General features: G+C 37.4%; 2 protein-coding genes across 2 annotated transcripts; one reads left to right on the top strand and one right to left on the bottom strand.

The window, feature by feature from the left end:
• Positions 1 to 2190: 2190 nt before the first annotated feature.
• Positions 2191 to 3162, bottom strand: LOC133062871 (olfactory receptor 2T3-like). Its single transcript, XM_061152230.1, has one exon. It carries the CDS (start codon positions 3160 to 3162, stop codon positions 2191 to 2193), a length of 972 nt encoding a protein of 323 aa, XP_061008213.1.
• Positions 3163 to 16171: 13009 nt separating this feature from the next.
• On the top strand, positions 16172 to 17143 carry LOC133062870 (olfactory receptor 2T3-like). Its single transcript, XM_061152229.1, has one exon. It carries the CDS (start codon positions 16172 to 16174, stop codon positions 17141 to 17143), a length of 972 nt encoding a protein of 323 aa, XP_061008212.1.
• Positions 17144 to 17510: the final 367 nt, after the last annotated feature.

Here is a 17510-nt window from a genome sequence, read left to right as displayed (position 1 = left end):
CTCCCCCCATCCATGAAAAAACTATGTTCCGTGAAACTGATCTCTGGTGCTATAAGGGTTGAGGACTGCTTATCTAGACTCTTTGAGAGGACCTGAATTAGGCAGGTGAGTTAAATTCACTTAACATCCAAAGCTCCACGATGATGATTAACTTGCAAGTTCTTCCTTAGTGAAGAGAAATCAACATAGTGGTGGGATAATCAGCTCAACAGAACTACTAAAAAGCAAATCTAAGATTTACTGAGATAAAAGACAGCTCACATTTTTGAACCAGGTTTTAGGGCTGCCTGTGCATATTATTCTACTTAGTCTTCAAGGAACTTTGCTTGAAAGCTTTGTGTTCCCCATCTCTAAAGTGATATAAGGCCACTGGAAGGGCTTGGGCAACTTCAAAAATGCCACATAGATCTTGGGAATTAAAAAGACATATACAGAACTAAATTGAAGATTAATCTCTTTTATTTTATTACACCTAATCACTGCAGTCCCTCAATTTATGGGTGAATTTAAACCCAAGTTTTTCTTAGTTTTTTTGTGCTCCTGAATGACAAACAGGTAAACCATCCATACATTAAGAACAAATAAAATCTACATAAAGATAATACATAAGACCTATCTAATGATAAGTAATGCTTATATAATGATAATCTAATGCTGGTAATTATACCAGCAGATGAAGATAGCTAACATTGTTTGATTTGCCTTTTTATTGTGTCCACTTGGGGTATTTTGCTTCTCTTATTTCTCTAATCACACTGATTTCTAAAACAAAATGTTACTGACCTTTACAAAATCATATCTTTACTTTTCAGGTACTGATTTTTTTCTACTGGGGGGTTATTTTCAATTTCAGACAAATTTCATGCATTGCAGGAATAATCGTAATTAAGAATCAAAATTATTCATTTATCAGTCTGTTAAAAGGCATCAGGCTTGTGAATATCAGATGTCTATCCCTTGATAGTAAGATCACGGTTCTGTTTCAAATGGTATTAGACACTAAAATTTAGAGTCCAAAACCCCTTGCACATTGATTAGAGTAAATGTATTTTTTCTAATTTCTCACATTGGATAAAACTAGACACATGAATTATTTTTATCATGAAAATAATAGTGTCTTGATGCTACTAATAAGTTACTTAGGCCATGCATGCTCAGTCGTGTCCAACTCTTGGTGATCCCTTGGACAGAGTTCTGTCTATGGGAGTATCCTGGCAAGAATACTGGAGTGGGTTTCCCTTTCCTCCTCCAAGGGATCCACCCAACCCAGAAATCAAATCCACATCTCCTGTGACTTCTGCATTAGCAGGCAGATTCTTTACCACTGAACCACCTACTAAACTTCCAGACATTCTACTGTAGCATGATATACAATAAATAAAGTAATAACACGTGAATATCTTCAAAACTTTTGTTAATTTTCTTTGTTTCAGAAGGAAACAACTAAGAAGATTAAGATTTCCTAAACTTCTATCCTCCTTCGAGGATCTTATATTTAATTTACGTATGTCAGCTCACTTCCTATGATAAAGAGTAAAGAAACTAAGTGTGAAATTACTTTTAATTATTTTTACATACCCTTATAGCCTGTGAAGTTAGATGAATGTATTAACTCATGGAAACTTTAATGTAGATTGATGTTTGGTCTATGTAGCCTTAGTCTTACAGCCATATAGTAAATTTGTATTTATACTATGAGTCTCATATTCAATATTTGAAAAAAAAAATGTGTACATTGTTCTTACTAAGGTATAATAGCACTCATTGAAACCCTGTGGTTGCCACATGTGAATTATGAACTGAGGTATATTACAGGGCAAGGAAAACTGAAAGATCTCCTGTGTTATGCTGGGATCTGGATTTTTCTCAGGTAGCCACATTTAGGATTAAGGATTTCACACCAGTCTCATATTAAAAAGGTGAATAAACTTGGGATGGGAGCTCAGATCAAAGGCACTATGTGAGTTTTGTTTATGTCAATTTTTGCTTCATAGATAAAAGGAGTATAAGGACATAAAATATGATGAGATAAATTATGATGAGTAAACAGTATGGAGGAGAAACGTCACATGCATAAGAAAGAAGAAAGTTATAACTGGACTCAGTGTTGGGGGCCCTGGAAGCAGGTGACAAAGAAGAGGAGAAATTGGTGGGGGATAATATAATAGGGGAAAAAATATATAGTCATCCTCAGGCTTTCCTCTTTACAACTTTCCTTAGGCTCAGCCCTGACTGCACCCTGCTCCTCAGAGCCCCTGTGACATCCTTATTCCGGAGGCTGTAAATGAGGGGGTTCAGCACAGGGGTGATGATGGTATAAAAGGCTGACACCATCATGTCCTGCTCAGCTGTGTGGTAGGAATCGGGAAGCATGTAGGTGTAGATGGTGGCACCAAAGAAGAGCAGCACTACAATCATGTGGGAGGAGCAGGTGGCAAAGGCTTTCCTGCGGCTCTCTGATGAACTCATTCTGTGGATGAGGTGCAGGATGAGGGAGTATGAGCTTGAGATGACCACAATGGGGATGAGAACCATGAGAACACAGCACAGGTACATGATCATCTTGTAGAGAGAGATGTCAGAACAGGACAATTTCAGCAGAGCAGGAGCCTCACAGAAGAAACTCAGGATTTTTCTGGAATGACAAAAGGGGAAGTTCATGGCTATGGGGGTGACCACAAAACCATCCACCATTCCTAGGAACCAGCATCCAGACACCAGGCATACACAGACTCTCTGGTTCATCAGCAGAGGATAATGGAGAGGTCTGCAAATGGCAGCATATCTGTCATAGGCCATGGCAGACAGGAGGAGAAACTCAGCTCCAGCGAGGGTTAGATAGAAGAATATCTGGATCCCACAACCTGAGGGAGAAATTGTATGATCTCCTGTCACCTGGCCCACGAGCATCTTGGGCACAGTCACAGATATGTACATGAGGTCCATGAGGGAGAGCTGGCTGATGAAGAAGTACATGGGGGTGTGCAGGCGGGGCTCCAGGTGGACGAGGATGATGAGGAGGGCGTTCCCAGCTAGGGCCATCAGGAAGAAGATGAAGGTCACAGTGTAGAGGAGGAGGGCGTGTTTGGTTTCACCAAAAAGCCCCACAAGGATGAAATCACTTGACGTTTGATTCTGTGAATTTTGACTCCCTGAGTACATGGTCTTGGTTACAGTTCTCACCTGAGGAAGAAATAAGATTCATTGGTTTAAGATATTTCAAACATATATGATTTTCTTAACACTTTTCCAATCAGAAAACTGCTTTGAGCTATTTTTTAAAAAATGAAGTTGTATAGATGTAGAATCAAAAGTCCAAATCTCTGAGAGGCCAGGTTGCATTTTGACCACAAATCTAGAGAGGAATATGAAATACATCTGGATAGCTGAAAACTGTATAAACAAGTTGTTTATACTCAGCATTATTTGTTTTTCACCCCAAGCTGAAGATATAAAAGGACTCATCTCATGGGATGATCAGAAATCTAGATTAGAAAAAACACAATGAGTCTGAAACAATGCAAATGTTGAATGAAGCTATTCAGTAAAGCTCCCACTCCACCTTTGGATGCATTAGCTCCTCCAGCGCTCAGTGATAGAAGTCGAAGCTGCAGAAAATGTTAATATTAATATTGTTAATTGTGTTAACACAATTGAAGTTTGTTGAAACTTGAAACGTGAAATATTTTCTACCCTTTCCTTGCTAAGCATTTCAGTTTATTGTGTTTTTCCTTGAACAACAAAGCTCCATAAAGATGACCATCAGGGGCATCAGAGCAGAAAGTGCCGGCCTGCCTGGGTAGAGCAGCTCAGGTTTCTGACCTGGTGTGGGGCAGAAGGGTAGGACTAATACAGACCTTTACAGGGGAGGAGGTCACTTGTTTACAAATCACATACAGGAAAGGCGTGCAGAGGGGTTCATAGGAAAGGAGAGTACCCAGGGTGCAGATATTGTACAAGGAAAGAGGGGTAGGGAGGGAGCAGACCTCGTACAGGGCAGAAAGGCACTCAGGATATGGACCTGATGCAGGGCAGGAGAGGTGACGACCTAGCATGCAGAAAGAGGGCGCTTGGTTCCAGACCTTGTACAGAGGAGGAAACATTCAAGGTACAGACCCTGGTGGAGCAGGAGGTCAACTATATGCTGATCTTTCAACCTCAAAGCAAAGTCTAAATCATTTATTGTATGAAGTCTATGCAGAGAAATGATTTTTGCGAGAAACTACAAAAACAAAAGCTACTGATGTCCTGCATGGCAATTATTTAGTTGGAAAAATCTTAAACATTTATTTCTCCTTTGGCTGACATCATTTCTTCCCCCAGGTAATCATGACATTGGATATTTCATGCCCAGTAAATGAATGAATGAAGATAAATGTGTATATGGAACTATTGGGTTAAATTAAACATAAAGCTACATCCCTATAACACAGCATAGTGATTCCTCTGTTACTTTGTCTCTGTTTACTCAGAAAAGTAGTAAAATTCTCCTTTCTACAATTTAGCAGCCTTGAGCAACAATTGCTTTGCCTGAAAATTTCAATTTTTAATTTTCCATTTGAATTGCTGTAGTCCTAAAATTATTTAAGTTAACAAGATAGTCCAGTTCTAGATTATGGAAAAGTCAGGAACTTCATGACTCATTGAGGTCTGGTCAGTCTCAGATTTTCTGCAGTTTAGAGAAACTTGCAGAGAAAAAAATCACATAGTAACTGAGACACATGGAAGTGTGAAGCAAAATGTAATGTAATGTACCTAGGTCAAAAAAATCTTGGATTTCATGAAATCTAAAATTAGAATTACCTAAGATAGCTACAGTAATCACACATCTTGGCTCCTTTTTTCCCCTTGCAGTTCTATAAAGTTCTGGAGATATATGATAACATGCTGCATTTCAGGAAAAAGACACAACAGTTTGAGCACTTACCTTTTGTTCCACATTCTCTCCTCCATCAGAGAGTGAATGTAAGCCACACCAGCTGAATGAACCTGGCCTGGGCATCAGGTATAAATCCAAATGGTCGGGGAAGAGTTACATCATCGATTTTTTTCACTTTAGAGAATTGAGGTGAATGTGTCTTCTTAGGTCCACTGCAGTGTTGAGCAAGCATAAAAACTAAACTGTCCTGGGGAAAGTCAGGAGGAAGTTTCAGTTTTCTTATTTATTTATGTCATATTATCCACACCTGGCATCAGTTCTACTCTGAAATTTTACTTTATTAAAGACTCTCTCAGAATCCACTATCTTGATTTCTGTTTTTACATTAGGTTTTTCAAGTTATATTATAACTTTCCACTCATGGTACAGATGGGAAATCCCAGGTGGTGCACTGGTAAAGAATCTGCCTGCCAATGCAGGAGACACAAGAGACTTGGGTTTGATCCCTGGGTTGGGAAGACCCCTTGAAGTAGAAAATGGCAACCCATTCCAGTATTCTTGCCTGGGAAACTCCATGGACAGAGGGGCATGTTTTGCTATAGTCCATGGGATTGCAGAGTTGGACATGACTGAGTGACTGAGCACAAACCATTTAGGTGTTGGAGCTATCAAAAAGCAAATATACCAACTTTTTCATAAAAATATTGTACATTTTGAAAGTTTAAAATTATATTTTCCAGTTTATATATTTTCCTATATATTTATTTAGAACATTCTTTCTCTCCTTATAAAAACAAATCTAAATTTAAGAAAGGCAGAACATAAACATCGAGTCAAAACTTGACCCAGAACTGATTTAAGATGTCTCTGAGATTAAAAATGCATAAGAGAAAATAGCTTGGGATTATTAAAGTGGGGTTATCAGTTTCATAGGTTAAAAATAAATAGCATGTTTGGTCATAATCAGTTCAAACACAGACTGTGATCTGGTCAGTTTCAAGGACAGTGTTCAAAATCCTCTATTGTCCCCTTGTGATCCTCCCCACCACTCCTACCTAAGAGATGCACACTGTGTTTCCTAGAATCACCTTCTTTTTATTATTCCAGGTTAGAGTTTCACAAGAACAGGAATCTCATTCAAATTAGGAAAATGGAATTGAGATGGGGAACATTATTTCTTGGATCTAACATATGGCTTCATCGGCAGTATAGCTGTTCTTGATGTGGCAGTTTCACAGACATTTCCGTGAGCTCTTATAACCTAGTCTCACCTTGGGTATTCAATGCAGACAATACCATGATTCTGATTTTTCCACCCAAGTCAGTTTCTCAAAGTCAAGTCATGACTCCATAACAACACTGACAGATCTTCCCTCAAGCTCCTCAATGATTACAGAAGCCCTATTCTTATGTAAAACTTTTCAGCCCTGGAGCACTGATAGTAGCTTTGTTTTCCTTACAAAATCAAGACTGATAAATGGTATTGGTACTGGAAATAGATTTCTGCTTTAATGTAAAACTAAATGCTCTGTTCTTTTCTTTGGGATGGTGCAAAAGTTCATAAGGAATATATTATAAAAAGCTTGATAAATGGTGACCAGTTTTATGTAATGAAAGCTTGTGTACCAATATAGCTGTGCCCAATAAATGTATGGTCTTAAAAATGGATTTTCAGGCAAAATGCTACAAGCATGAACTAGCTTTGTGAGCTACAATTAATGAAGTCTTAAAATAGAGAGATGAACTCAGAAACAAATTGGGTAAAACACACACACAAAAAATAAACAGTTCCAAACAGGTTATCATCTCTGGTTTCTTCAGAATTAAAAGATTATTCTCACATGAAAGGCATAATCACTAAGTCATAGCCTGGGGATAAAGTTCAAGTCCAGTAAATGGATAATGAATTCTTAGAACCAAAGTAAGCATGTGACTGAAATACCCTCCATTCACTCTTTGAAGTGTTTTTCTTTGCTTTTTTTTTTTTTTCCTCTTAGGCTTGAGTGAACCACAATACAAAGGAAATCTACAGAGGTTCTTGAGAAAGTTGGTACATGTGCCATCAACCTAGACTAAAAGAAATGGGAAAAAATCACAGGATCTTTCTGTTTCTATAGGCAAGAAGCATTCTGAGAAAGCTAGTTAATATCTAATATGGATACATTATCCATTGTATTATTCAGAAGTGTCCTAAGATGTTGTTGGTAAAGGAAACATGTTATCCCTTTTATTTCAATGATTAAGACCAGTATATGTAAAGAATAATAGATCAAGAATTAATGCTCAGAGAGTAGAACTGAGGAATAACCAAAGAAATGCCCTAAGTCAAGAATAAATGACCCATGACAAATACCCTGTGTGACACAAAATTGCTATGTAGTATCCTTCATTCTTCCTCTTTTAAAATGGGCTTGTTATGAATATCCTGTCCCTGTTCCAGTACTGTGCATTTAGTTGTGGGGAAATAGTAACATCCTTTGAATAACATTTTATTCATATGCATCTGGATAAAAGAGGACACTTTAGGATCTGATGTAGATCACAAAATAATAGGCATAATTGATTGCAGTTCTTGGGTGACTGTCATTAGTGGTGAGTGATTTTTCACTGTGGCTCTCAGTGTACATGTACACTGAGGCAGACTGAAGTATTGTCTCCATTGCTTTTACTCTCCGTTGCCCTTCAGCAGATATATTTTTCAAGTTTCCCATGAAAAAGAGTGTATTTTCTGCCTCTTCACTTTGGGCTTGGCCATATAATTTGCATGGATGGAAGTAATCTAATCAGGAGTAGAATTGTGCCAGTTCCAAATCTAAGCCTCAAGAAACATCTATGTCTATGCTTGCCTTCTCATACCTCTATAGTCCTCATGAGGAGAATATGATCAGTTAGCACAGTAATGAAAATGTGTAACTTAGAGTAACACACTTAAGCCAAATCAAGATCATTAGAGCCCCCACAGGCAACATACAGGTGCAAGAAGATGATAAATATTTGCTGTTTTCTGTCACTAAGGTTTTGTGATTTTTTTTTTAATTTAGTAAACACTGATTGGTAGAAGGCTACTATTTTGAGTCAGTGGGTAATTTTTTTGTACATGTGCTGTGTTTGTGAAAAAGTGGAAACAGTGGCAGATTTTATTTTCTTGGGATCAAGAATACTGGAGCGGGTTGCCATTTCCTTCTCCAATGCATGAAAGTGAAAAGTGAAAGCGAAGTCACTCAGTCCTGTCCGACCCTTAGCAACTTCATGGACTGCAGCCTACCAGGCTCCTCTGTCCATGGGATTTTCCAGGCAAGAGTACTGGAGTGGGGTGCCATTGCCTTCTCCGGCTTATAAATAAGATAAATTTATTTTTCTGTTTCTAGATACTAAAAGTCCAAGATAAAGGTGCCAGAAGATTTGATATCTGTAAGAGCCCACTTTTCTTGTTTAAAGGTACCAATTCCATTCAGGAGGATTCTGCCTTCATGATTTATCACCTCCCCAAAGTCTCACCTTTAAGTACTATCACAGGGAATTAAGTTTCCACATATGCATTTTAGGGTACACATCTGTTCAGCATCCATAATGCATACAGTGGTTCTCATGATTGTGCCATTTCAGTTCTGTAGACTTTTTCTCTCCTTTTTTATTCATTTTTATTTTGCTTCTTTGACTACATGATTTTGAATAACATATCCCTGAGTTCACCAATTCTTTCTTCTGCTAAAGTATTATACTGAAACTCTCAATTGAAATTTTCATTTGTATTATTGTATACTTTAGTTCCATAATTCGTTTGCTTGCTTTTTTATAGTTCCTATCTCATTGATATTATTTTTTTCAGGTACAGCTTTCCTGATTCTCTGGTTGTTATCTGTCTTTTCTTCTATCTCACTGAGCTTTTCAAATAATCATTATTTTAAATTCTTTGTCAGGCAAGTCACAGATCTCCATTTTGGGGCAGGGTTAGTTACTAGAAATTTATTTCTCCAGTAGTATCATATTTTCCTAATTCTTTGTGTTCCTTGTAACTTTGTGTTAATTTTTGAGTATTTGAAGAAGCTGCCTGTTCTAGTTTTACAGAGAAAGCCTTCAGCAATAATTGTTTATAGAGATTCTGGAAATCTCTCAGACATTTTTTATAGATGTGCACACTTCACTACTGTCCCTTGAGTTTCAGGGTTTTGCACCTTCTTCCAATCTCATTGAGCTTTATTGACTATCATAACTTTTTCTCCCTCTTTATCTAGGAGCTAAATGAAATTCTGGCAGGCTGGGCGCACGCCTCATTTCTCTCTCTTCTCCTGAAAGAATTATGCATCATCTTTCAATATTCCAGAGACATGCAAGTGTCTGAGATCCATCTACCCCTATTCTTTAGAGTGATGCAATGAAATGCTGAGAAACTTGGTACAAGATTTTCTTCCCTCCTTATGAAGAAGTCTCAGAATTGCACACCTCTTCTCAAACCAGGGCTTTCTTGGTGGCTCAGATGGCTTTCCTGGTGGCTCAGAATCTGCCTGAAATACAGGAGACCAAGATTCAATCCTTGGGTGGGGAACATCTTCTGGATAAGAGAATGACTACCCATTCCAGTATTTTTGCTTGAAGAATTCCAAGGACAGAGGAGCCTCTCAGTCCATGGGGTCACAAAGAGTCAGACACTACTGAGTGACTGACCTTTTACTTTTTTAATCCTAAAGTATCCTGCAGACTGCTGTTAGGCCCCATATTTTGTCTTTGCTTTTAGCTTGCTCCTAGCATCTAAACTATGCTGGATTGTTTAGTCCTCTTAGTGAAGCTTAAGCAGAAGTTGGTCCCTTGTCTTGTGATCCAAAAGCTGGGATGTATGATGAATATTTCTTTCACTCTTCTCCGAGGGTGAAGTTGTAGACAGGATATGTGTAAAAATTTAAAGCTCCTATCTCAGTTTTTCTGCTTGGGATGCCCTCTAAATTACCTTGCTAGTTTGCACATCTATTTTATGTGCTGAACTGGATCACATCCCAGATTACTGCAGCTACTAAACTTCTGTGTTCATTTGCACTAAGATCACAACAATTTTCTAATTATGTGAGCCCTCACATAATTTAGCAAGAATTTAGCAAGCAGTGGCAAAGCTGTTGGCTTTCACTGCCTTGTTTCACTCTCCTTTTTGAACTGCCACTCAAAGTAGCTGCAGGTGGGCAATGGAAGCAGCCGGGTCAAAACACCACAAACAGCTATTCTTACACAGATTTTAGTAGTTTCCAAGAACAAACACTTGTAAACTTGTTATATAATCTTCAATCATGTAACAGAGCAATGAAATAGTGTATTTTGTGCTCTTTTGTTGATTATTAGGGGAGAGAATTTGCCCAGCAACTCACTTCTTATGATCAAAAGCTAGAAAACCATCTCTTCAATTTAGTTTGCAAACCCAAGATCATGTTCCTCAGGGATCTGGAGGCAAGTCATGTTCCAGGAAGATTCACAACCATCTTTCAGATCTCCAGGAAGGATGGTGGACAGGAGGCTGGACATGGGGAAAGTCAGTTTACTTCAAATTTCTACTAGATAGTCAAGTATTAAAAAAGCATCCTTTTTTTTTTTTTTTCCAGTTTTTTAATTTAAAAAATATGCTATGTTGGCAAGGCACTATTATTAAAACTGGAAACTCTCATTGTCTTAGTTCCCAAAGTAGCTTACAAACTCTGAGATAAATGACATAAAAATGAAATCAATAAACCAAATTTCCTATGAGATAATGACATAAATGAGACAAAATAGTATCTGAGAAAGTGTAAGAAATATTCATTTATATTTGTGGAGTCTGAGACTTAAGAATGGAAGCCGACCATGTAAGCTAAAAATAATTTCATTAGAAATCATGAAACATGAAATTCCATGTTGAAAGAACATGAAATTATGCAAGGCATAAAAAGCAGCATGTACTAATATAAACTGAAAAATTGAAATTTGGATTAATGCAAACTGAAAACTTGAAAAGCTACCCATGATTAAGCTTTAGATTCAAGAAGTGTATAAAATTTATTTAAAAATAATAGCTATTGACAAATACATATACTAATACAGTGTCTATCTGTTCCAAATTAACTTCAAAAAATCAAATTATTTTGGTTTATTTGTTTCAAGTTTGGTACATTTATTTCAAGTTGATACATTATAGATACATTGAATGTATAAAATACATTATAGATGTCCTGTGTCCTCTTTTGATCATCTCCCCTCAGTGTTTTCAGAAAGAGCACTTTGTTTACAGAAGTTGTGCATCTTGCTTGTCATTTAAAAAATATTTTTATTGTACACATATGTCCAAATTTAATATTTAACAGTGGTTTTTACTAAATGGTATCATGCTGGTCATTTTGGAACATATCTTTCTCCTTAACTTTATTTTTAAAATATTTTCAATAAATCAGTATTAATATTGATTATTGATGTGTCTATTTTATTTTATTAAATATCTAGGCTTCTTTATTTTTCATGACTACAATAGTGTTTATGATGTATACTGATGTATATTTTTGTATAATATTCTTAGAAGTCTTTAGTTAAAGAGTAATAACTTCTTCAAATTTATGAGAGTACTGAATTCTTCTCTGGAAAGGTTGCACTAGTTTCCTCTCATTTTCTCTTTCATCTATTTATTCATTCAACAGATATTAATAAGTCTGTATTATATGTCAGTCATAGTGTTGTGCTAGGGGAAAACAATAAAATAAACCCATTTGCCTATCAAGTATAAAACAGCATAATATCATTATGTTAGAAGCTGATATGTGTAATGAAAGCAGAAAAAAGAAAGGGAGGTAGGTGAGGATTAAGGGGAGATAGTGTTGCACTTATAAGTATAGGGGTGGATCAATCAAAATGGACAATGTTGTGCTATAGTAAAAATAACTTCAATTTCTCATTGACTTTCAACAAACAAGTGTGTAAGAGGTATGCACACTGTGAGTGTGTTCAGTGGGACTGGGGCTCCGCTCATCAAAAATCTCTCAGGGTCTCACGATGACAGAGCTCTTCATCGACTATTTTGACATTTTATTTTTTTGCATCCTTTTATATTTGTGGTTATAGAAGAACCTTTATTGTTTTTTAGTCATTAAGTCATGTCTGACTCTTTTGTGACCCCATGAACTGTAGCCCACCAGGCTCCTCTGTCCTTGGGATTTCCCAGCAAGAATGCTGAAGTAGATGGTCATTTCCTTTCCTGGGAGGTCTTCCTGGCTCAAGGATCTATCCTGCAACTCCTCTCTTGGCAGTCTGATTCCTTACCACTGAGCCACCTGGGGCAGTCTCAGAAGAACCTTACAAAGCCCTTAATTGAGGTAAAATATGCACAAAACATTCATATGTACAGCTCATTAATGATGTCATCACATTAATTAAAATGTATGGAGAGAGAATTTCACAACTTGATGTATTCAAATATATTAATTCTCCACCTTTGATTTTTAAAGATTTATTTTAGGACTTCCATGGTGGACCAGTGGTAAAGAATCCACCTGCCAATGCAGGGGACTTGGATTCTATCCCTGGTCAGGGAAGATTCCACATGCCTCAGAGCAGTGAAGCTCATGTGCCATAACTAGTGAAGCCTGTGCTCAATAAACATGGAAGCCACTACAATAAGAAGACCTCATATTGCAATTAAAAAGTAGTCTTGCTCACTGCAACTAGAGAAATTTTGCACACAGCAATGAAGACCCAATGTCGCCAAAGAGAAATAAAATTTTTTAAAAGATATATTTTACATTTTAAACTTTCTTACCTACACAGAATTAAGATGTCCTTTTGCACTTTTAAAATTTCAATTATAAACACATAATTTATGTGGAATTTTTGCTGAAATTTAAAAATAAGTAACTAAACTAAAGGAATAAGTGATATAAAGCCCATGAAGGCAATATAAATGATGCATTGTGATATCTCAAATATGTGAGAGTTCTCAGTGATTGAGGATAGAGAATGCAGAAGTTTTCATTTTAGCTGAACATGTAGGGACTCTTAGAATTTAGACAGAAACCAAGGGATTAAGTTCACAGAAAGGAAGGATACAAAAAGGGTTCAATTTGAAGGTACCAGAGACCTAAGGGTAACAAAGTTGGAGGGCAGGATGGGTTCTAGTAAAGAGCTGATTCTTATTCCTGGTGTTTGGACCTATTTGTCCACAGGATCAGACAGGGGCCTGAATTGAATTATTCAGTCTTTGTACCCATAACATGCTAAGAAAGGTTCAGCACAGTGCCCAGGACGGAGTCAGCACTGGTAAATATTAATTATTTTTCCATGGCTTTTTCCATTTCTGAATTGTGTATTCCAAGTTTGATGCAGCAGATCTTCAAGGGAAATCTCTGAGCCTTTGAAGTTAGGAATAAGGGGAAAGAGGATCACCCTGTCATGGAGAAAGCTTAGACATATGCATATGAGAACTATAGATGTCTTGAGATTCACAGAAGCATAGGAGGTACATAAATGTTGCCTCTTTTCTTGATTCTGAGAAACTGACACCCAGAGATTTTAGTGACATGATTAAAATTATGCAGTTAGAAGCAAAGGTAATACTTGAACAACAGTTCTGCAAGTTTAAGTCAAAATTTTTTTTCTATTATAAAATCCCTTTTGCTGCCATCTGGTTTCCTCTATGCTAAACCAATTGCATGAAAATAGGAAACTGAGAAGAATCAGAACGCTGAGTTGCTGATAACATTTTAAACTCAGGTTTCTTTGAGTTTGGGAGTCATATTAATGAACCTAGATACACAATTAGGAAACACAAATTGAATAAATGTTTCACACAAAGCTATAATAGGATTTTAAATCTGCCATGTGGCATGGAGAAGAGATGTGAACTGAAGATACAACACTTGCATCTTCAAGTATTAATATATTTGTTATACTATGGAGCATCTGAAGCAATCACTGGATGGCTCAGTGTCACACACAAAAAGTATGCAACTGCAGAATGACCACAGAATGTGTGAGGAGAAAAACACAGTGTTTTAAATCAGTTCTGGGTCAACTTCTGACTTTGTTGTTTATATTCCCCCAAATACTTCCTTTCTGAAATTAAGATTTATATTTACAAAGACAGAGAACATTTTAAATAAGCATGAAAAAGGAAAAATGTGTTTTTAATCTGAGTAGTATATTTTAAACTTAATGTACAATATTCTTATGGAAACGGAAGATTGCTTGTTGATAGGTGCAGCACCCAACTGGCAAACACATTCAATTCCCATGTATACCACGAGTGGAAATATACAATATAACTGATAAAGCAAATGGAAAAACAAAAAAACAAAATGGTGGATTATGAGAGTGCCTTAAAAAAAGTAGAGTTCCAAGGATGAGCTGATGCCAAGTGTGGGTAATATGAATAAATAAGAAACTTCAAAATTCCTCCTTGCTTCTCCAGTCTTGTTGGTTTTTATGCTTGTTTAATGCTAAGAAGGGCTGAAGAACAAAATTTTATCCCAATTCCCTAATGTAAAAAAACTGATGATGTAACTTTCCCACTTTTTCTCCTGAATTTAAACATGATTGCCTTGGCTTTAGAATTGTAAAAGCAGCTTCACTGGTGTGACTCAGATTTACTCTCTGAAGGAACAGGAAGGACTTAAAAGGTATACGCACTATATTCTTTGCTTGTCTCATTCCTGGGATGTGGCTTGTTAGCACATTTCCTCTGAAATTGATAAAGGAGCAAAGAAAGTAAGGAGCAAAGACATCTGATTTCTGTTGCTATCCTTAATGTAATTCTGACTTTAGATTTCCTGAAGTCACACACTATCTTTCTTTGCTCTAGGTTTTGCTCTAAGTTCTAACCTCTAATTTTTGCTCTAAATTCACTACATTACACTTTACTTATCCATGTATTTCAGATATTATATGAACTGTTCCTCTACAAATTTCTCTAAACTGGTGTGCAAATTTCTCTAACCCTGAGACTAATAAAAAGTCTTTCATTGAGCACCTGAACTTTCCATAATCTAGAACTCTATCCCTAACTTAAATAAGTATAGGATAATTAGGTTAAGTATAATTCAGAAACTTGAAAACTGAAATATTCAGGCAAAGCAGTTGTTGAACAAAACTGATAATTTATAGACAGGAGAGTTTTGTTAGTTTCCTAAGAAAAACGAGATACAGGACTGGAGGGATCAAGATTGGTTTGCAGCTTTGTGTGGTTAAACCAGCTACTCCACCTAATCCTATTAACTCCTATCACTCACTCATGCACTGTGCATGAAATATCTAATATTTTAGACACTATTTTGGGAGAATAAATGGCATGAGAAAGACATGTTATTCAATTCATTCTAAACTAAAATAATTGCTATTCAGGACATATGTTACTTAAAAAAAAATTCCTGTAAAAATCATTTGTCTAAATGAAACTTAATATATTAAATGCCGTAGATGTTATCTTGCAGCTTTGAAGGGGACCAAGCAGGACATTCCTAGACTCCTGGCCTTTATCAGCTCTGTATCCTGATGGCCCTCCTAGCTCTGTACAAGGTCTGCATACTGAGTACTCTTCTGTCCTGCACCAAATCTGTCCATCTTCTGGCTCCCATATTGTGTAAAACTGATCCCCTCTTGCTTTCTGTCCTGCATGAGGTCTTTACCTAGAGTTGCTCTCCATAGCCAGGCTGGGCAGTCTCTGCTCTGATACCCACGGTGGTTCTGCTTTACGGAGCTTCATTGTGCAAGAAACAGTTGAGTAAATTGAAATGTTTAGTGAGGGAAGTGGACTTAATGGAAACACGACAGAAAAATATTTAATGATATTTCAAATTTCAGTAAACTTAACTTGTATTAGTACAATTAGCAATATTAATGTTGACATTAGCACCAGCTTTGACTTCAGTTTCTGAATCCTGGATGGCCTACTGTGTCTAAAAGTAGAGTGGGAGCTTTAATGAATGATTTCATTCTACATTCACATTGTGTTAAAACTTACTTTGTGTTTGCTACTCTAGTTTTCTAACCATCCTATGAGATGAGTCCTTTTATATTCTCAGTTTGGGGAAAAAATAAGTAATTAACAGAGTGTAAACAACTTGTCTATTTGTACAGTTGTCACCTCCCCAAAATCTCCTCAAAACTTGTGGTCAAAATGCAATCTGGCCTTTCAGAAATTTGAACATTTGACTTAACGTCAGTACAATTTCATATTTAAAAAAAAAAAACAAAACAGTTCTAAGTACTTTTCTGGAAAAATCTTTAAAAAATATGTGCATGTGAAATTTCTAAAAGTGATGGCTCTTCTTTTCTTCTTCAGTGAGAACTGTAACCATGTACTCAGGGAATCAAAATTCACAGAATCAAACGTCAAGTGATTTCATCCTTGTGGGGCTCTTTGGTGAAACCAAACACGCCCTCCTCCTCTACACTGTGACCTTCATCTTCTTCCTGATGGCCCTAGCTGGGAACGCCCTCCTCATCATCCTCGTCTGCCTGGAGCCCCGCCTGCACACCCCCATGTACTTCTTCATCAGCCAGCTCTCCCTCATGGACCTCATGTACATATCTGTGACTGTGCCCAAGATGCTCCTGGGCCAGGTGACAGGAGATCATACAATTTCTCCCTCAGGTTGTGGGATCCAGATGTTCTTCTATCTGACGCTTGCTGGAGCTGAGACTTTTCTCCTGTCTGCCATGGCCTATGACAGATATGCTGCCATTTGCAGACCTCTCCATTATCCTCTGCTGATGAACCAGAGAGTCTGTGTATGCCTGGTGTCTGGATGCTGGTTCCTAGGAATGGTGGATGGTTTGTTGCTCACACCCATAGCCATGAGCTTCCCCTTTTGTCATTCCAGAAAAATCCTGAGTTTCTTCTGTGAGGCTCCTGCCTTGCTGAAGCTCTCCTGCTATGACATCTCCCTCTATAAAATGCTCATGTACCTATGTTGTATTCTCATGCTCCTCATCCCCATTGTGGTTATCTCAAGCTCATATGCCTTCATCCTGCACCTCATCCACAGAATTAATTCAGCCAAGGGCCACAGGAAGGCTTTTGCCACCTGCTCCTCACACATGACTGTAGTGTTACTATTCTTTGGTGCCACCATCTACACCTACATGCTTCCCGATTCCTACCACACAGCTGAGCAAGACATGATGGTGTCAGCCTTTTATACCATCATCACCCCTGTGCTGAACCCCCTCATTTACAGCTTCCACAATAAAGACGTCACAGGTGCTCTGAGGAGCAGGATGCAATTAGGACTGAGCCTAGAGAAAGTTGTAAAGGGGAAAGTCTAGGAATGACCACAATTCTTTCCACTTTTATATTATCCCTCCTTTCCTTTTTCCTCCTTTCATTTGTCTGCTGTTTACAGGGTCCCCCAAACTAAGTCTAGTCATGTCTTTCTTCTTTCCTATGCCCGTGACATTTCTCTTCCATCCTGTTTATTCATCCTAATTTATCACATTAAATGTAACATTCTTATGGTCCTTTTATATATGAGTCCTTTTATCCTTTATGTCAGCACTGACATAAAGAAAACTACACATAATGCCCTCTATCTCATCTCACATCCCAAGTTCATAGATCATTTTAGTATGAGACTTGGTTTTGAACAATAGCAGTAAAAGTGAATTACTGTGAAGTCTTCAGGCACTACTATAT

The sequence above is a fragment of the Dama dama genome, chromosome 9 (assembly GCF_033118175.1).
Source record: "Dama dama isolate Ldn47 chromosome 9, ASM3311817v1, whole genome shotgun sequence".
Lineage (NCBI taxonomy): Eukaryota > Metazoa > Chordata > Mammalia > Artiodactyla > Cervidae > Dama > Dama dama.
Note: the sequence above shows the minus strand (reverse complement) of the source record. Positions and strands in the feature narration are given on the sequence as shown.